Source organism: Hemicordylus capensis, chromosome 3 (genome assembly GCF_027244095.1).
Source record: "Hemicordylus capensis ecotype Gifberg chromosome 3, rHemCap1.1.pri, whole genome shotgun sequence".
In the NCBI taxonomy this organism is placed as follows: Eukaryota; Metazoa; Chordata; class Lepidosauria; order Squamata; family Cordylidae; genus Hemicordylus; species Hemicordylus capensis.
In genome coordinates, this window is record NC_069659.1 from 292999281 (window position 1) to 293018138 (window position 18858).

The 18858-nt window shown below is 44.6% G+C and overlaps 1 protein-coding gene across 3 annotated transcripts in view; it reads left to right on the forward strand.

Annotated features, from left to right (window-relative positions):
- Positions 1-18858, forward strand: part of STAG1 (stromal antigen 1) — a 327093-nt gene that overhangs the window by 227321 nt on the left and 80914 nt on the right. For all 3 annotated transcript variants that reach the window (XM_053310204.1, XM_053310205.1, XM_053310206.1), the window contains 4 exons: positions 1729-1852; positions 4029-4127; positions 7440-7519; positions 9082-9189. In XM_053310204.1, coding sequence (XP_053166179.1) covers positions 1729-1852; positions 4029-4127; positions 7440-7519; positions 9082-9189 — 411 coding nt within the window. The remainder of the gene's footprint in view (positions 1-1728; positions 1853-4028; positions 4128-7439; positions 7520-9081; positions 9190-18858) is intronic.

Genomic DNA, 18858 nt, shown 5'->3' on the forward strand with positions numbered 1-18858 from the left:
TGTACCTGCGCGTGGAACAGGTAGCATTTCTGAGAATGCTACCTTGGGGGTCCTGGACTTCAATACACTACCTGTCAGCCTAAATTTGGCTTCCAGGACCTCCTGACTGCATTTCCCCATATCGTTGGTGCCCACATGTACCACGACAGCTTTCTCCTCCCCAGCCCTGCCTAAAATCCTATCTAAACACTGTGTGATGTCTGCAACCTTCGCACCAGGCAGGCAAGTCACTGTGCGGTCAACACACGGGTCACAAACCCATCTCTCTATACCTCTAGTGAGGCCCCCACCCCCCGGAGGAATATCCTGTGTGCGAGAGGATATGGGCTCATCAACCATGGAAGGGATCCTTTCTAAAGGAGCATTTCCCTCTTCCTCAGACTGATGTCCTCCTTACCCAAGACCTTCATTCTCCCTGACAGCTGAGGAGCTATCAGCCCTGGAGTGGGATGCCTCTACCACATCCCTGAAGGTCTCATCCACATACCTCTCTGTCTCTCTGAGCTTCTCCAGACCTGCCACCTTGGTCTTGAGGAAACGAATTTGCTCCCTGAGAGCCCAGAGCTCCTTGCACCGAGCACATATCCATGACTTCTGCCCATGGAGCAAATAGTCATACATGTGGCACTCTGTGCAATACACTGGAAAATGCCCCATCTCCTGCTTGCTTTCTAGCTTCATAGTGGTTTTGTTGGCTGTTTACAGTATTTAGAGATCGTTTATTTGAAGGATAGGTCTCAGCTGTAATGGTCAGCTATTAAACTATCCAAACAGCCTTTCTCAGGAATGTAAGGGAGGGATTAGTACTTACCTTCTCTTCTCCACCAGGCTCCTTGTGAACACAGAGGCTTGTTCTAGGCTCCCCCACATTCTTCCCGCTAAACTCCTGCAAAACTCCAATGTCCTGTTTGCTATCCCTATCTGCTATGCTCTCGGGCCTTCACCTCTTATGTAGAGAGTTGGCTTCCAACTGACACACAGGACGTGGGTCAAAGGAATGTGGGGCCTCCCCCAGCCCTCCATCCCCTCCAGGCAGGGACAAACTGAAACACAGGGATTTGCAAGCCCTGGCAAATAGCACACACAGAGACTAGGATTTATCCCTTAAAGACAAACTAGCCCCTCAAAATCCCCCCTCCTCTTGTTAGTTTAAAGAGGGGAAAGGGCTAGATGTTGTTGATTAGAAAAGCTTGCTCACCCTTTGAAGCTGCTTTTGCTCCTTCCAGAGTAGGCTTCCAGTTCAACCCAAGAGCTGTGTTCTTTTCCCACATCTCCTGAACCTGTCTCCTGGGTTTTGGGGACTGAAATGTTTGAAAGATATTGCCTTTTCTCTGAAGGAGAGTCTTCAGAAGAGATAGTGAGGATTATTGCTCTCCCAGCCCCGCCCCCCCCGCCCCCGGATGTCGGTTTTCAGACAAACTACCTCCGTTGGATGGGTGGGCAGTTGTCCACAAGTGCAGCAGCTTATGTTTCCCTCTAGGAATGAATGGCAGATACTCACATATTTATAAGAAAGCAAAGGGGTGTGCCTGGTTTGGAATTAATCTTACCCCAGCCACTAACTACTATTCCTACTATTGGTTTAGTTTTATCCTGGATTCTATTTCTTGGTGGTTATAGAGTGTGACAGAGAATGTGATTAAAATTGCATAGAATGTCGGCAGCTGACTTGGTGTATACTAAAATTAAATGAAATGGGGACAAAACTATTTCTCGTTTTTTTCACAGTGATGCTATTGCTGAGATTAGAGCTGTTTGTATTGAAGAAATCGGTGTGTGGATGAAAATGTATAGTGATGCCTTCCTGAATGATAGTTATTTAAAGTATGTTGGTTGGACACTTCATGACAGAGTAAGTGTTGTATGCTATAGGATATATTTATTGGGGAAACAGGCCCTTTTACTATGTTAACTTTCACTTTTGATTCAAAACAAATTCCTGCTTTCTCATATTTCTGTGTTTGACTTGACAATTTAATTGCCCCAGAACTGTTTGATTCATTTAGGTGAAATATGATTCTAACACCCCACATTAGTTTCCTTCTGCTCTTGAAGAACAATGGCGCTTGTAAAATGCTATTTAAAATGGCATATATGGGAAAAGCTTCCTGGACTTGAAGGCTGTTCATTTGAAATTGTCACAAGAAAAAATGCAGTAATGATGAAAATGTATATCCTTGGCCAGTTTGGAAAATACCTTCTTGGCCCACACAATTGAAAGGGAGATGTATCAAGTGCATGTCCATTATTTTTCTTTTGCAATGTCCCAGGACACTCCTTTAGGGGAAATGGCCATCCAAACAACTGGTCTACATATGCCCCCATAGGATTGCAAGCCAGTGCCAGAAAACAAATCAGCAAGGGTGAAACAGGCCTCCAAAATGGTGTTTGAAGTGTCGAAACATTTCACATTGAAATAGGGTGGTTTTGATTCGAGCTCAAAACAGCCCCTTTATTTAAAGGGTGTTTTGTTTCGAGCTCAAAACAGCCTGTTTAAAGTTGAAATGTTTCAATGTTGAAACATTTTGCACATCTTTACCAAATACTAGTTTAAACTAGTATTCGAAGTATTGTAGAGCTGCCATTCAGATGAACACACACACATTCGATAAAGGGATACTCCAGGAAACTGTCAGGATGTTGTGAAAGATGTCAATGTGCCCCCCTCTCAGTTGCATGGGCCGGGTTCCATTTCAGTTTGGGTTGAGGCAAACCTGATTTAGAAGAATTACTTGAGTTGCATTTTCTGTCATTAAAGGATGGTTCTACCTATGACTACTTTTATCAGATTATTCCTTCAGCTAACAAGAGTTTTTGACTCTAGGCTACACAACTTGAGCAACTAACCCATTGCTATGCAATTAATTTTGCTTTCATTTTCAACTACTTGATATTTTTATCTTTCTTTCACTTGATGGAAATTATAGAAATGAATCTTCTGCAGTAAAATATATTAGTGGGAATTTTTTCCTGCAAAAATGTGTTAATGGAAATTCTTCCATTTTTAAAGAGCTTTCTGCCCCATAACACTGGTTCCTTCACACTGCTCCCCTTTTTGGCAACTAGATTGGGCAGTGGGGTTATCTTGTTCTGAACACCAGGATTGTTCTATTAGATTTTTTTCTATATTACATTAATCCAACATTACTTGAAGCATTGTTATACTTTTACAGCTAGAAGTGAGCCAGACTAGGTTGATATCATATGTCATGAGTGTGTTTCATAAGCATAAAGTCTGCATGCCCATCTGCCCTGTCTCATTCCTAATGTTCAATGTAAATGTTTGGTTTCATTTATGGGATTGGAAATTTTCCAGTTTTAAGATATATGTGCCAATAATATGGATGAAGCAGTTACAGATTCTTCTTCCCAATAATGTGGATGAAACAGTTATAGATTCTTCTTCCCATTTCTTCAATTTTCTGTTTTTCTTTGTGTGAATTCAAAGGATTTATAGGTATTTAAATTCTGTTTCTGATACTTAAGTGCCTGACTCAAAGTAGTTTGTGATACATTAAGCATATGCTGTAGGGAGCATGTTCTCTCATGTATCTCCCATGCTCAGGGGATGAAACCGTGCTTCAGTTGCCATTCTTCAGAGAGCTGCAGGAGCAGCTCATTTTTGTTGACAGTCTCCACATTGTGGAATAGTCTTCCCAGGGAGGCTCACCAGATCTCTTGTCAGTTGGTGTTTCAGTGGTGGGTGAAGACCTTCCTGTGTTCTAAAGAGTGTCCAGCTTAGGTTTTGCTCCTGTCTCTCCCAATTCCAGTTTTAACAGAGTTTGTTTTGTTCTTAAATGGAATTTAAGGTTTTAAGTGTGACTTTAGCCTTGTATGTTACCTGGACCACTTGGTGGAAAGACATCTAATAAATGTGGAAAATAAATGAAACAATTTGCATTCTGAATATCAAAAATGTTTACTAATTCTATGCCCTAATATATTATATAAAAATAATTGCTAAATAACTGGTACCTGATTTTGCTGTATATTTTATTCATTTCCAACTCTCATGTATTTTTATTTAGCAAGGCGAAGTGAGATTGAAGTGTTTGAAAGCTTTGCAGAGTTTGTACACCAACAGAGAGTTGTTCCCCAAATTGGAGCTATTTACAAATAGATTTAAGGTAAGTTTTTTTTTTTTTAAGAGTGGTGTAGTGGTTAGAGTGCTGGACCAGATCCGGGGAGACCCGAGTTCAAATCCCCATTCAGCCATGATACTAGCTGGGTGACTCTGGGCCAGTCACTTCTCTCTCAGCCTAACCTACTTCACAGGGTTGTTGTGAGGAGAAACTCAAGTACCGTATGTAGTACACCGCTCTGGGTTCATTGGAGGAAGAGTGGGATATAATAATAATAACAATAATAATAACAACAACAACAACAACAACTGACCCTCTTTATTAAATTACACATGCACATTAAAATTACCACAGCATGCCACCATAACATGTAAATATTTTTACAGGATATAAACTATTTGCTGAAATTAGCATTCATGGTATAGCTTGTTGTGGCCATTTACATCCCCTGGTTTCATGGTTTTTTTATTCATAAAGACTAAATCCTCTCCATCTGTTTCCAGGATGCTATAGGCGATAGAGTCCAATCACTTTCTAGAAAGTAAGCAGAATACTCTGCGATAGCTTCATATGACATTTCTGAATATCATTCTCCTAGTAGGAGAATGCACACCTGTTCATGGAAAAATACACAAGTACCTGACAGCATTCATCTTTGATCATGTAACTACAGTTTTATGACTGAAACCTTGTTTTCCTATTGCTTAGTATAATGTACATGATGGGGAAGGGCAAGCAAGACTGACTTTGCTGTTAATTTTTTGTGTGCACTATACTATTACTTACACAACATGTTTTGTGTATATATTCTTTCCTGTTGTGTATGAACCGTTTCCTACAGTGTTTGGAAAAACTCAGTTTGTTACGGGATTTGCAAGCTAGCTTGATTCAAGCCAGGCTCAACATCGAACTGGCCTGGTTCAGGCAGTCCAGGTTCGAATCGGACTGACCCTCAATTCTAACAACAGGCTCATGGGCCAGTTCAGGGACAATACTTGTAAAGGGGAATCAGGTGAGGATTCTCCTTTACAAGTACAGGGCATTCCTGTACAGGATGCCACCTTGTCTTAAGGAGGCAATCATTAGTCTGCTTCTGAAGAAGCCTGACTTGGATCCCATATAGTTAAGCGACTACAGGCCTATTTCCCATGGCTAGGCAAGGTGATTGTTAAAGGTGATGGCCTCGCATGTCCAGGCGGTCTTGGAGGAAACTGATCATCTAGACCCATTTCAAACTGGCTTTCGAGCAGGCTATGGGGTGGAGACTGCCTTGGTCGGCCTGACAAATGATCTCCAATGGAGAATTGACAGAGGGAGTGTGGCTCTGTTGGTCCTTTTGGATCTCTTGGCAGCTTTCAGTACTATTGACCATAGTATCCTTCTGGAACATCTGAGGGGATTGGGGGTGGGAGGCACTTCTTTGCAGTGGTTCTGCTCCTGACTCACAGGCAGATTCCAGATGGTGTCCCTTGGAGACTGTTGTTCTTCCAAATCTGAACTTTCCTATGGTATCCCTTAGAGTTCCATATTGTCTCTGATGTTGTTTAACATCTACATATAACTGCTAGGAGAGATCATCAGGAGATTTGGTGCAGGGTGTAACAAATATGCTGATGACACCCAAATCTATTTCTCTATGTCAACCTCATCAGTAGAAGGCATAATCTCCCTAAATGCCTTCCTGGAGGCAGTAATGGGCTGGATGAGGGATAACAAACTGAGGCTGAATCCAGATAAGACGGAGGTACTTATAGTGCGGGGCCAGAACTCGGGAGACTATTTTAATTTGCCGATTCTGGATGAGGTCACGCTCCCCCTGAAGGAACAGGTGCGCAGTCTGGGGGTGGTTCTGAATCCGAATCTCTCCCTGGTGTCCCAGGTTTATGCGGTGGTCTTGGTGCCTTATTTATTTACTTATTGCATTTTTATACTGCCCCTCCCGATTTGGCCCAGGACAGTTTACAAATCAGCTTTGGCTGATACACCAGCTGCATCCGTTTCTTGAGATGAATGACCTCAAAACGGTAGTACATATGCTGGCAACCGCTAGGCTAGATTACTACAATGCCCTCTATGTGGGGCTGCCTTTGTACGTAGTCCAGAAACTACAGTTGGTCTAGAATGGGACAGCCAGGTTGGTCTCTGGGTCATCTAGGAGAGATCATATTACTCCTGTGTTGAAAGAACTACACTGGCTACCAGTACGTTTCCGGGCAAAATACAAGGTGCTTGTTAATACCTATAAAGCCCTAAACAGCTTAGGTCTTGGGTATTTAAGAGAACGTCTTCTTCACCATGAGCCCCACCGCCTATTAAGATAATCTGGAGAGGTTTGTCTGTGGTTGCCGCCAACTCATTTGGCGGCTACTCGGGAAAGGGCCTTCTCATTTGCTGTTCCCGGACTTTGGAATATGCTCGCTGTTGAAATAAGAGCCTGCCCATCTCCGGGAACATTTAAAAAGGCACTGAAGACACATTTATTCACCCAGGCTTTTAATTAGATTTATAGTTTTAATATTTTTAATGTTGGGTTTTAAAAGATTTTAATGTTTACATGATTTTAATTGTTCAATTGATTTAGTTTTGATTTTAATTGTTTTTATTTTGATGTAAACCGCCTTGAGCCATTTTTGGAAGGGCGGTATATCAATCAATCAATCTATCAAATAAATTTTCTTGAGTAAAGCGGGGAGGAAGAAAACGTACTTTTAAATTTCAGGCAGTGAGGGTGGCCGTGGGGGCTTCTCCAATCCCACCCAACCAGCCTCCCAAATGACAGCCTGGTTTGGGTTTCTGCTCATGTGAGCATACTATTTTCGTGACATTTGTGCATGTGCAGAGGTTATTTGCATCACTACGCAATTTGAGTAGTGATGCAAATGCCCTCTGCGCATTTGTGGAGGTCACAGAAATGGCGTAAACGCGTGTGCAGAGGCCCAAACTGAGCCGCAGCTGGCCTGGGCTGTCATTTGGGAAGCTGGTGGGGGCGGGTTGGAGGAGCCACCAATGTATCTTTCTTTCTTCTCTCCCCCCACCCCTCCCCACTGCCCTTTATTCCAGGGAATGCCCTGTACTTGTAAAAGGGTAATCCTCGGCAGATTCTCTTTTACATGTATACCCACCGAGCTGGCTCGCTAACCAGTTCAGCCCGATTAGAGGGCCAGACAGGACCCAGTTTGGCCAAGCCCAAAGGCAGACCAGGCTGGGTTGGTTCGAATCAGGTCCAGATTCGCACCAAACTGATCAAACCAGTTCCTCCATGCACATCCCTATTTGTCCCATGCATTGAAAAGGTTTGCTTGTTAACACTCTTCAATAGTTTCTTCTGGAAACATGTATGATCTGTCTTTTTTTCAGGATCGCATTGTATCAATGACACTTGATAAGGAATATGATGTTGCTGTAGAAGCCATTCGATTAGTCACACTAATTCTTCAGTGAGTATATTTTAAGGTACAATTTACATTTGTGAGCAATATGCCAGCCATATTGTTCTCATTTGTGTGGTGAGATAGAACTATTAGATATAGGCTAAATGCAGATTGAATATTTCAAAGAATTAAGATAATTATTGTGGGATGCAACTTTCTGTCACAAAATATAAAGGACACCTTGCAAAACAATTGGTTAATTGTTGCTTTTTCTTTTAAAGTGCAGAAAGACACATTTAATTATTTGAATTTCAGTCCTGTTTCTGACCAAAGGAGACTTGAAGCTACATGCAGCATTAAAAAAAATCCCAATGATTAGGACATTGAGTTGAATGTTCTCTGTCTCTTTAATCTTCTGTCGTACATAAATACACCTTTTCCTTCCATAATGTACCATTATGTTCATAACAATGCTGATGGTAAGTGCTAACCTAGATTGCCCTTGTAGCCAGAATAAAAGAGTGGTTATGAGGACAATCTTGGTTAGCACTAAACATGGCTAGCATTGATGCACTCAAAATGCCATACCATTTTTAACACAAACTGTTGAAGAGGAGGATAAATATGTGCCATCCCACTCATCTCTCCTGCACAGTCTGATTAGGAGGTCAGGGATGTTATGTCTGCAGTAGGCTATATTCCGTGGCTTCTAGCAGGAAAGGAGGTAACAGAAGAGTAGAAACTTGTAGCACCAAAGTTGTGGCAGCTGTGTTCAAAGAACTGAGTACTGCATATTAGCCAACTGGCCTCCTGGGGTGGAAAGTGCTTTAAAAGTTAATTGAAGTTCAGAACTTTGCTTTCCATTCCAAAGTAGACCTGGAAAATCCGTAAGAGAGAGTGTATTGTATAGTTTGGAAAGAGACTATTACTGTAAAACTGAGAAAAATTGTCTAGAATTCGATATATAGAGTTCGGACCCTGGGGCCTAAAATGGGATTAGTTTAATTGACTTCATGCTCAGGAATTTACATTAGAGATGGAACAGCATACACCTTCTAGTGTTTGTAAAGTGGGAATCATACATGTGAGAAAATATTATTTATTTATTATTTAGTTAAGATATTTATACTCTGCCCCTCCAGTGCACTACTAATACAGTCAACGGCTCCTGAATTCAGTGGCCACTTCCATTCCAATTCTGCATTAGCTATAATGCTGTGTTCTGTTGAACCATGTAGTGTGTTTCTGGCTCCAGAACCACTTTTAAAGTTTTTGCATGGCATTTGCAAAATACCTTGGAGCCAGAACAATGGGTTCTGCACATGCTCTGTTTTATAGACCCATGTCTACTTGGGAAAGCAAGCAGTAGTTCATTCTGTAAAAGTATTTTATAGTATCTTTATGGCAGTTTACTTTGATTTACGTGGATGCAAACACCTTTGTTGTATCCTATAAAAGTCATTTTTGCTTGGTATATTATTTTTGTGTTATAACCATATGGCTTCATATAAAATGCTTAATGTTGTGTATGGTCCAATTGGGCTTGTGTTTATTACCTGTTCTAATAGTAACATATAGGAGATGCTGAAGCTGAGTGATTTGATTCAGGTAATGTCTGACTTTTTCAGTGGAAGTGAAGAAGCATTGTCCAATGAAGACTGTGAGAATGTTTATCATTTGGTGTATTCTGCACATCGACCTGTTGCAGTAGCAGCGGGAGAATTCCTTCACAAAAAGTAAGTCCAGCGAATTTGTCTGAAATATAAGAAAATATTGAAGAAAAGCTAGAGGATGGCCTATGGTGTTCTAATGGCTATAACAGTCCTTAAACAGGTAATTGAACCTCCCTTGCATTCTGCCTCTTAAGGGGCTGATACATGGCCAGAGCACTGTGATAAGTCTTGCATTCCTTCAATCTACCTTGGCTCGCTTGCTCTACTGTTATAAGGGGAAGCTTCAATGTAAGTGGAGAATACTGAGAGAATATGAATTCTGAGGACAAAGAGAAGAGTCTGTTAAATTAAAACCCCTGTTACATCTTGCTGGTGCAGATTATTTCAATGGTCAGAGCCTCTAGAGTGGGGTAGGCAATGTGAGGCTCTCCAGATATTGCTGAACTACAATTCCCATCATTCCCAGCTGTTATAAATAGTGGCTGAGGTTGATGGGAGTTGTAGTTCAGCAACATCTGGAGTGCCACAAGTTGCCTAACTCTGCTCCAGATGGAAATGTAGGCAGCAGACTTGTGCATTTATGTTATATTTTTTGCGGCTGTTTCAAGCACATTTTGACTTATATTTCAGAGTACTACTAAAAAAACACACACATCCCAAATCCATTTCCAAAAGTGAAGCAATCATGAAGTTAATCTCTTTGCTACAACTATATGCATAAGTTCCCTTTTTTTCTTCTGCAGCAGAGTATGTGCATCTGACCACTGAAAATAATTTGTTTCTTATTGGCACTTCCTATAAAAGCTACCCTACCCATTTCCTTTCCCTGCTACTTTAGGCAGTAGTCTTGAATGGTTCCTGAAAATGATAGCATCTGTAATATCTACCTGGTCAGTCTGAAGAACCAAGGCCTCTTGATACTCTTCAGATAGATCCATTTTTAAAATCCCATCTTAAACCACTACCAACTACTCCCCCCCCCAAAGCTTTCCTTTTTTACAAGATAAATGATTAAAATGTTTACCTCTTTTTGCTCTCTTTAGGGATCCATGGTCCCTCACAACTGGGTTTTCTGCGCCTGCGCAGGAGGCCCACGGAAGAATGTAAAGCTCTGTGTAGGCGCTCTCCAGCCCTTTAAGGCATAGTGATATCTGAGCCTACAAAACCAGTTATAGAGCACTTCCCTCTTCAGTTCCTTCTCATCAGCCACTTGTGTTGCCTCGTGAAGGATCTGTTCCTGTTTGCTTGTTCCTTTGAGAAAGTGAATATTGTTACTTTGACTGTTTTCTGACCACTCTTTATCTGACTTTCCTGTGTTTGACCTGGACTGTATTTTTTACTATTCTTTTGTCTCTTGGATTTACTGCTCTGTTTGGATTGTTTGACCTCGGACTGTCTTTTGATTACTCTCTGGCTTGTGTTTCTGGACTTGGCATTCTACTCTGGTTTTGCTGTTCTCAAACAATTTTTGGGGCTTGTGTTTGCTCCTAAAAGTTTTAAAAGGTGTGTGACCTGCAGAGGCACTATGCCCTCTTCTGATGGCCATGCTGACTGCCTCATTTGTTTGGGAGAATAGTCATAATACCAGTACCTGCAAGGTCTGTTTGTCATTCAAAAAAAGACCAGTTTGAGCAGGGAATTATGACTAAAGTCCTCTCTGTATGAAAATATTCTTCGTCCAGGGATTCCGAGGCCGAGCCCGCCATCGCCACCGAAAACCGTGGCCTCTATCTTCTCGGTGCCACAAGAAGCATGAGAAGCATTCGACCGCGACGCCAGCCTTGATTATTTCCACATCGCCGAAATCATATTCGGCACCTGTATCGGCACCTAAGCAGCGGACTTCATCTTGCGCCAAGATCCCTCATCTTCCACAGCGCAGCCGGCCACTACATTTTCTCCTCAGCCCTCGACCTCTGGAATCATCACTTCCAAGTCTCAGATGGCAAGAGCTTCGGTTCCGGCCTCTTTGGTATTGAGAAACCTAAGCACTTTGGGGCATTCATCAACCCCATTGGTGTCGGCTCCTACTCCTCCGACTCAGAGGCATTCGACATCTTCGACACCCGTGCCTCATGTTTCAATGTTGACTTCTGCTGCTCTGACCTCAAGGCACTCGCCTTCAAAATTGTCTGTGACATCGGCTCTGGTGTTGACCGCGCCCATGACGTCTGCACTGCCAGCGCAGGCTTTTCTCAGCACCGCTGCAACTTCTCTCAGTGCCACTCTCCATCTCTTGCCTGTTCAGTGGCGCCTTCACCCATCATCATCTCCCATGGTTCGATGCCTGCTCAGTCTCCTCCCCGCTTTTCACTGTTGCAGCCTGTCACACCTTCTCTGGACTCTCCGGCACTGTCAAACCTACCTCGAAAGGAACTGGAGCACCTACTCGCTCTGCTAGCTCAACACCCTCACACTCTACTTTCAAAGGCTTCACCTTGTCTCAAGGTCTTGATAATGACTAACCCAGCTCACTTCTGGCTATACCTAAGACCCCTATGGGTGACCCTTCAACCTTGACACTGGCTTGCCTGTGGGCCGTGCCCTGGTGGGAGCACTTCCACCTTTTCTGCCTCCCATGTTCCTAGGGACCCCCTGGACTCTAGCAGCTCCTCAGGGGCTTTTTACTCGCAGCATTTGAGTGCAAGGGAGCGTTTCCGATTATGCTTCCTCTACAATTCCCCAACCTAACCATATGACTTCGAAGCATATAGACTGTGGAAATCGATGCACCTTCGGGGGGGACTCTTTCAATGCTTCTTGATCCTGCTGACCCCTTTAAGTGCCCTGCCACGCTGATGGCCAGGGCTCCGCCACCTACTCCTGAGCTGCCAGTATCACCTGCACCTGAGCTTCCATCTGTGTCTACACCCCCTCGGGCACCTGTTCTTCCAAGAGACCTGGGACCTGCGGCCCCTGTGATACTATCTGTCCCTGGAGAACCTGCTCTTCCTGCAGAGCCTCACCCCAGGACTCTGATACCTAAGGATCCTGATACTGATGGCGAGTCTTCTTATGCATCTGACCCAGACTCTGAGATGCCACCGGGCACGTCGCCTGATCTACCTGAGCCCTTTAAGGGCCAAGTTGCTGTCAACATTCTCTGTCCCTCAGGGACTGTTGTTCTTCAAAAACTGAACTTCAGTATGGTGTCCCTCAGGGCTCCGTATTGTCTCCGATGTTGTTTAACATCTACATGAAACTGCTGGGAGAGATCATCAGGAGATTTGGTGCAGGGTGTTATCAGTATACTGATGACACCCAAATCTATTTCTCCATGTCAGCATCATCAGGAGAAGGCATAATCTCCCTAAATGCCTTCCTGGAGGCAGTGATGGGCTGGGTGGGAGGTAACAAGCTGAGGCTGAATCCAGATAAGACGGAGGTACTTATTGTGCGGGGTTGGAACTCGGGAGATGATTTTGATCTGCCTGTTCTGGATGGGGCCACACTCCCCCAGAAGGAACAGGAACGCAGTCTGAGGGGTGCTTCTGGCCACAAAGCTCTCCCTGGTGTCCCAGGTTGAGGCAGTGGCCAGAGGTGCCTTTTATCAGCTTCGGCTGATACGCCAGCTGCATCCATTTCTTGAGACAAATGACCTCAGAACAGTAGTACATCTGCTGGTCACCTCCAGACTTGACTACTGCAATGCACTCTATGTGGGGCTACCTTTGTACGTAGTCTGGAAACTGCAGTTAGTCCAGAATGCGGCAGCCAGATTGGTCCCTGGTTTATCTCGGAGAGACCATATCACTCCCATCTTAAAAGATTTACACTGGCTGCTGATAAGTTTTCGGGCAACATACAAGGTTTTGGTCATAACCTATAAAGCCCTAAACAGCTTGGGCCCTGGATATTTAAGAGAATGCCTTCTTTGCTATGACCCACACCACCCATTGAGATCATCTAGAGAGGTTTGTTTGCAGTTGCCACCGGCTCGTCTGGTGGCTACTTGGGGACGGGCCTTCTCCATTGCTGCCCTGAGGCTTTGGAACACACTTCCTGCTGAAATAAGAGCCTCCCCATCTCTTACAACCTTTAAAAAGGCAGTCAAGACTCATTTGTTCACCCAGGCTTTTAATTAGACATTGTTTTAACCGTGTTTTAATAGTTTTGACATTTTAAATTTTAATGTGTTAATCTTTTTATTGGTTTTTATAGTTCTGTAAACTGCCCAGAGAACCCCCGTTTTGGGCGGTATAAAAATGTGATAAATCAATAAATAAAATACAAGTCTGCTGATCTTACCAGACAAAACCTGAGTACAGCCAAGCACCTTACCGAAACGGAATCCAAGGTGGATCAATCACTCTCTCTGTTGCCATGCTTGGCTCAGGTCTACGCCCTTGGAACCAGGCATGATGGACAAAATTGAAAATCTGCAGTTCGATGGTGAGACAGATACTTCCAAGTCTTCATCGATAAAAGGATTGCTTGGATTGGATTGGTCCTGTGGCTTCAATTTCTGTTGGCCCTTCTGGTACTGATGGAAGGGGCACCTAGAGTATTGCCTTCAGTACCAGAAGGGCCAACAGAAATTGAAGCCACAGGACCAATCCAATCCAAGCAATCCTTTTATCGATGAAGACTTGGAAGTATCTGTCCCCATTACTTCAGCCTGTATCCATCTCACTCCTTTCTTCCCTTCATGGCGTCAAGTGGCATCAGATGCATGGGTGTTTTGCATAGTGGCCAGTGGCTATGCTATTGAATTTGATTACCCGCCCATGTGGGCATAAAATATACGCACTCAACTCCTATCCTTGAATAACAGGTTTCTTAGCTGCTCCCAAAAGACGCCATAGAACCAGTTCCAACTTCTTGCTTGCATTTCGGGCTTTATTCCAGATAGTTCCAGGTTCCTAAGCATGATGGCGGCATTCACCCCATCCTGGACTTGAGGGAGTTGAACAAGTTCATCAGAACTACCAAGTTTCACATGATCACCCTGCAGTCCATTCTCCTGTTGTTGTGGGAAGAAGAGTGGTTTGTGTCCCTAGACCTAAAGGACATCTATTTCCACATCTCCATAAGGCCTTTGCAGGGCCAGTTCCTGCATTTTTGCCTGGGTACAAAGGCATACCAGTGCAAGGTGCTCCCATTCGGCCTTTGTACTTCCCCTAGAGTTTTCACTAAGTTCATGGCGGCTGTCATTGCCTATCTGCGAGTACAGGGCATTTCTGTGTTCTCTTTCCTAGATGACTGGCTTATCTTGGCTTGAGAAAAGGTCCACCCTGTTGTTCGACCTGCAGCTTACTCTCTCTCTCTCCTGGCATATCTGGAGTTCAGTGTCAATCTGAAGAAATCTGTCCTGACCCCACAACATGTCATCCAGTACATTGGTGTGACCTTGGATGCCAGCAAAAAGCATGCATGCTTGCCTGTAGAACACATCCAGGTTATTTCCTCTATGATTATTGCTTTCCATTCTACTCCCAGGCTTGGTCTATCCAATGCCTGCTGGGCCTTATGGCCTCGTGCACCACGACTGTGGCGAATGCACGGTTGAGGATGTGGAGACTACAACTCTGGCCGCTGGCTGTCTTCCGGCTGAACCTAGACAATCAAAACAAGTGATGAGTCATATTGGAGAATGTCTTGTGAGACCTGCTCTGGTGCTCCCTGCCCAGTTCCCTTTCACAAGGGGTTTCTTTTCAGGAACTGAACCCTACGATATCAATTACTACCAATGCTTCCATGCAGGTTTAGGGTACTTTGGAAGTTGCAGGAGCTCCATATTAACCTTTTAGAGCTCTTAGCAGTTTTCCCTGCTTTCAAGGCATTCTTATCCGTCATCCAGGGCCAGGTGGTTCAGGTCCACATCGATAATGCTACAGCTATCACCATAGTATTTGAACCATCAGAGGGGCACTGTATCCAAGTCCCTGAATATCCTTGCATTGCAATTGTGGGAATGGTGCCTGAGATTTGATATCTTCCCCATGGCAATACATATTAAGGGGGAAGATAACATTTTGGCAGATTCCCGTAACTGGAGTCTCTCTTTTTCTATCCTCCATGAGTGGGAACTGAATGGCTCTGTTCAGTCAGATGTGTTTGACTCCTGGGATGTTTCTGCTTTTGACTTATTTGTCACTATGCAAAATGCAAAGTGTCCTCTGTTCTGTTCTAAGGTGGGCATCAGCCCAAATTCCCTAGGGGATGCCTTCCAGCTGCAATGGAAGGACAGGCTGTATTACCTCTTCCCCTCTTTCTGCTAATGTTCAGAGTGGTGGGGAAGATATTGCAAGAGCACACACAGTGCATCCTGATCTGCCCCTGGTGGCCCAGGCAGTCCTGATTCCCTGCTCTCCTTCGGCTATGCAACGACTCTTACCTTTGCCTTCCACCTCAATGGGACCTCCTCATGAGAGGCGGGGGTTTGGTCATACACCATGCCCTTCGGACCCTCTCGCTAACAGCGTGGAAGTTGAACTTCTAGACAAGATCCTGTTAAATGAGACAAAGGCCTCTACAAGATGGGACCATATGTGCAAATGGAAGCGTTTCACATCCTATGCATCTGCTAAGGGCTTTGGCCCAATTCAGGCTTCGATCTGTCTAATACTTCTCTACCCCACCTCTCTCAAGGGTTTGCATCTCTCCAACACCTCCATTAAGATACACCTCACTGCCACCTCGGATCACCACCCAGGCTGGGACAGCAAATCGGTTTTTGTTCACCCTGAGTCTAAAGATTTTCTGAAAGGGGTTAATAACCTGTGCGCCCCCCCCACCCCCCAGTGCAGGCACCGGTTGAGCCTTGGAGTGTCTCACTTGTTCTATCCACACTTACAGTGGGCCCCTTTGAACCCCTGTTGTTGTTCTCCGTGAAACTGCTGTGCCTAAAGGCTGCCTTCCTTGTGACCATCACGTCTGTGAGATGTGTAAGTGAAATCAAGGCTCTGGACTGATTCCCCATATGCTAAATTTTCCCCGACAAGGTAGTCCTGCATCTGGATCCTGCTATTCACCCAAAGATCGTGTCGGACTTTCACATCAACCAGGACATTGTGCTGCCCACGTTCTTCTGTGACCCATCTACGCCTCTCGAGCATTCTATGCCTGCCCTAGATATCCACAGGTGTCTCCTTTATTTTCTGGATCGCACAAAGGCATTCAGGCATTCTAACAAACTGTTCATCTCCTATGCAAGAGCTAGTAAAGGTTTCGCTATTTCTAGACAAAAATTGTTCAGCTGGCTGGTGCAACTGATTTTTTTCTGTTATAAGAAGCAAGGTGTTCAGCCGCCCTCCAAAATTCGGGCACATTCCACTAGGTCCATGACTACCTCAGCTGCCCACTTGTTGGGCATCAGTATGAAGGACATTTGCAGGGCTGCCACTTGGTATTCAGACCTGCCCTTTGTCCATCACTATGCTGTGGACTTGTTTTGCTTCAGAGGCCAATTTTGGTCGGGAGGTCTTAAAGAAAGTACTGTAACTGCTAACATCCACCTCCTTTTTATGAGAGCTAGTCACTCACCGAGTTGGGAGGGACCATGGATCCCTACAGAGATAAACAGTTGCTTACCTGTAGCTTATGATCTCTGTGGGGATCCATGGTCACTCACAACACCTGCCCGGCCGTCCCCTCTGCTAGCTTAACATGAACTGTTTACTTACCTGTGCTGTGGTCGCTTGTCTGTCTTCTCTGTTTCTCAAGGTCATCAGTCCCTTCGCAGTTGCCAATTCTGGAACCGAAGAGGGAGGTGTTCTACAGCCAGCTTTTTAACAGCCGATATCATTACACTTTAAAGGGCCGGAGAGTGCCTAAACAGAGCTATAGATTGTTCCATGAGCCACCTGGGCAGGCGCAGAAGACCCAGTTGTGAATGACCATGGATCCCCACAGAGATAATAAGTTACAGGTAAGCAACCTGTTTTTTGTCACTATCCACCACATTTGTTTTCTCAGTCTAAATACCGTTGGCAACTCGTAAAATTCTCACCAAGCTTCTGTGTCTTTCCTTCCTAGTCACTTTTTGATAAATATTGATCTTCTTGGTGATCCAGTATCCTTCACAATGTGGGCTCTGTGCCTGCACACTAGTCCCAATGGAAGGATTTCAGGCTCCTCAGAGCTCTCTGAAGCTCTGCCCTTGGTGTGTGGAGTGCACTCGGTATCCTTGGCGGCAGTGTACTTCCCAGGTCAGTTCCTTTCCGTCCACTGTTGTGGACATTTCCCTCGAATTCTTACTCCTTGTGCTGTTTCTGGAAGGAAAATTAAAGTTTGCTTACTTGTTTTATCTGACCTTGGACTGTTTGAGACCATTCTCTGCCTCATTCCTTGTTTATTTCTCTGACTCATTCTGAGACCATTCTCTGCCTCACCCCTTAACTTTGACTGCTAATGGACTCTAAAAAGACCTTTAAACAGTGCTTTACGTGTTGCGGGACCCTCCTCTCTTTAGACAAACATGACTTAAATATGTTCTGCTTGGGGGAAGACCATAACATCCACACTTGCAAGATTTGCTTATCTTTTCCCAAGCAAATGCGGAAAAGTAGAGTTACATGTTAGAGCTGCTCTCTACCAACAGGCCCTTTGATGGCAGACACCGATGCCATGTTCACTGACATCACTGACTCCATCAACATCGACCATGTCAAAGCCGACCTCAGCCTGTTGACGACATCTTCTCTGACACAACCTACTATCAAAAAGCCTTGTGATGTGTCAGAAGCGCCAGAAGAAGCAAAAACATTGGAAAGAGGTAACCCCCTCTCATCTCAAACATCGCAAAACAGGAGAGTCAACTATCTCGACATGCTTGACATTGTCAAAGTCTGGCTCTCCGACCCCGACATCCAGTACAATGTCAGGCCAATCACCTTCAATGTGACCCTGTGGTCGACAGCCAGTGTTGAGTTCGACCATCTTCCGGACGCCTTCTCTGTCAACAGTCCAAGCAGCCCATTCACATTTGTCACCCTCTTTACTTGAGATTCTCAAAGAGGCTTCAATAGCCGCACCTTATCAGCCAGTGGCGACATTGACATATCAGCGTTCGCCATAATGCCTCCAATGCTGTTGGTCTTTTGCAGTGTTCCTCCTTCGCCGATGTTGATGATTTTCCCGATCTCTACCACCTCTCAGCCCAGGAATGCTCCTGCTCCTTCGGCTGCCCTTTTGACACCGATCTTTGGAGGTTCTTTACCAGGAGTACCCTCTCTTCCAGGACATTGATTATATCCTGGCCTTTCCATAACGATGCGATTGGGGTCCACCTTTAAAGGTTTTTTGCTCCATGGCCTTGGCGTCAATGAAGATAAAGTTGCTATGCAATGGAGAGCCCAAAGACCCCATCAACATCTCCGGCAAGGGTAACTCCTCACTGTTCACCACTTTGTCTCTCTACCCAACCATGGAAGCCAAGGCTCTACTCCTCATTGTCTCCATACTCACCCTACTGTAGCCACTTAACCTACTGGAGTTCCCCTGGTGCTTTGGATCCAGACTATGTTAGAAGGATGGGAAGGTTCAAAGACCATCTTGCCTTTGTGTTCTTGCTATCCCTAGATTATAACTACCAAGAATTTCGACTTCGGAAACTATCCCAACTCAAGTCATCAATTATACCACAACATTCTGTATCCTTGCCCTCTGCAGATGCTTGGTTCAAGCACCTGCTGGACCCACCTTCTGTGCCATTATTATCTGTTCAACCAGCTGCACCACAAACCACTGAACCAGTATCCCTGGTAGCCCCTGCTGGGGTGCCTGCTCCTC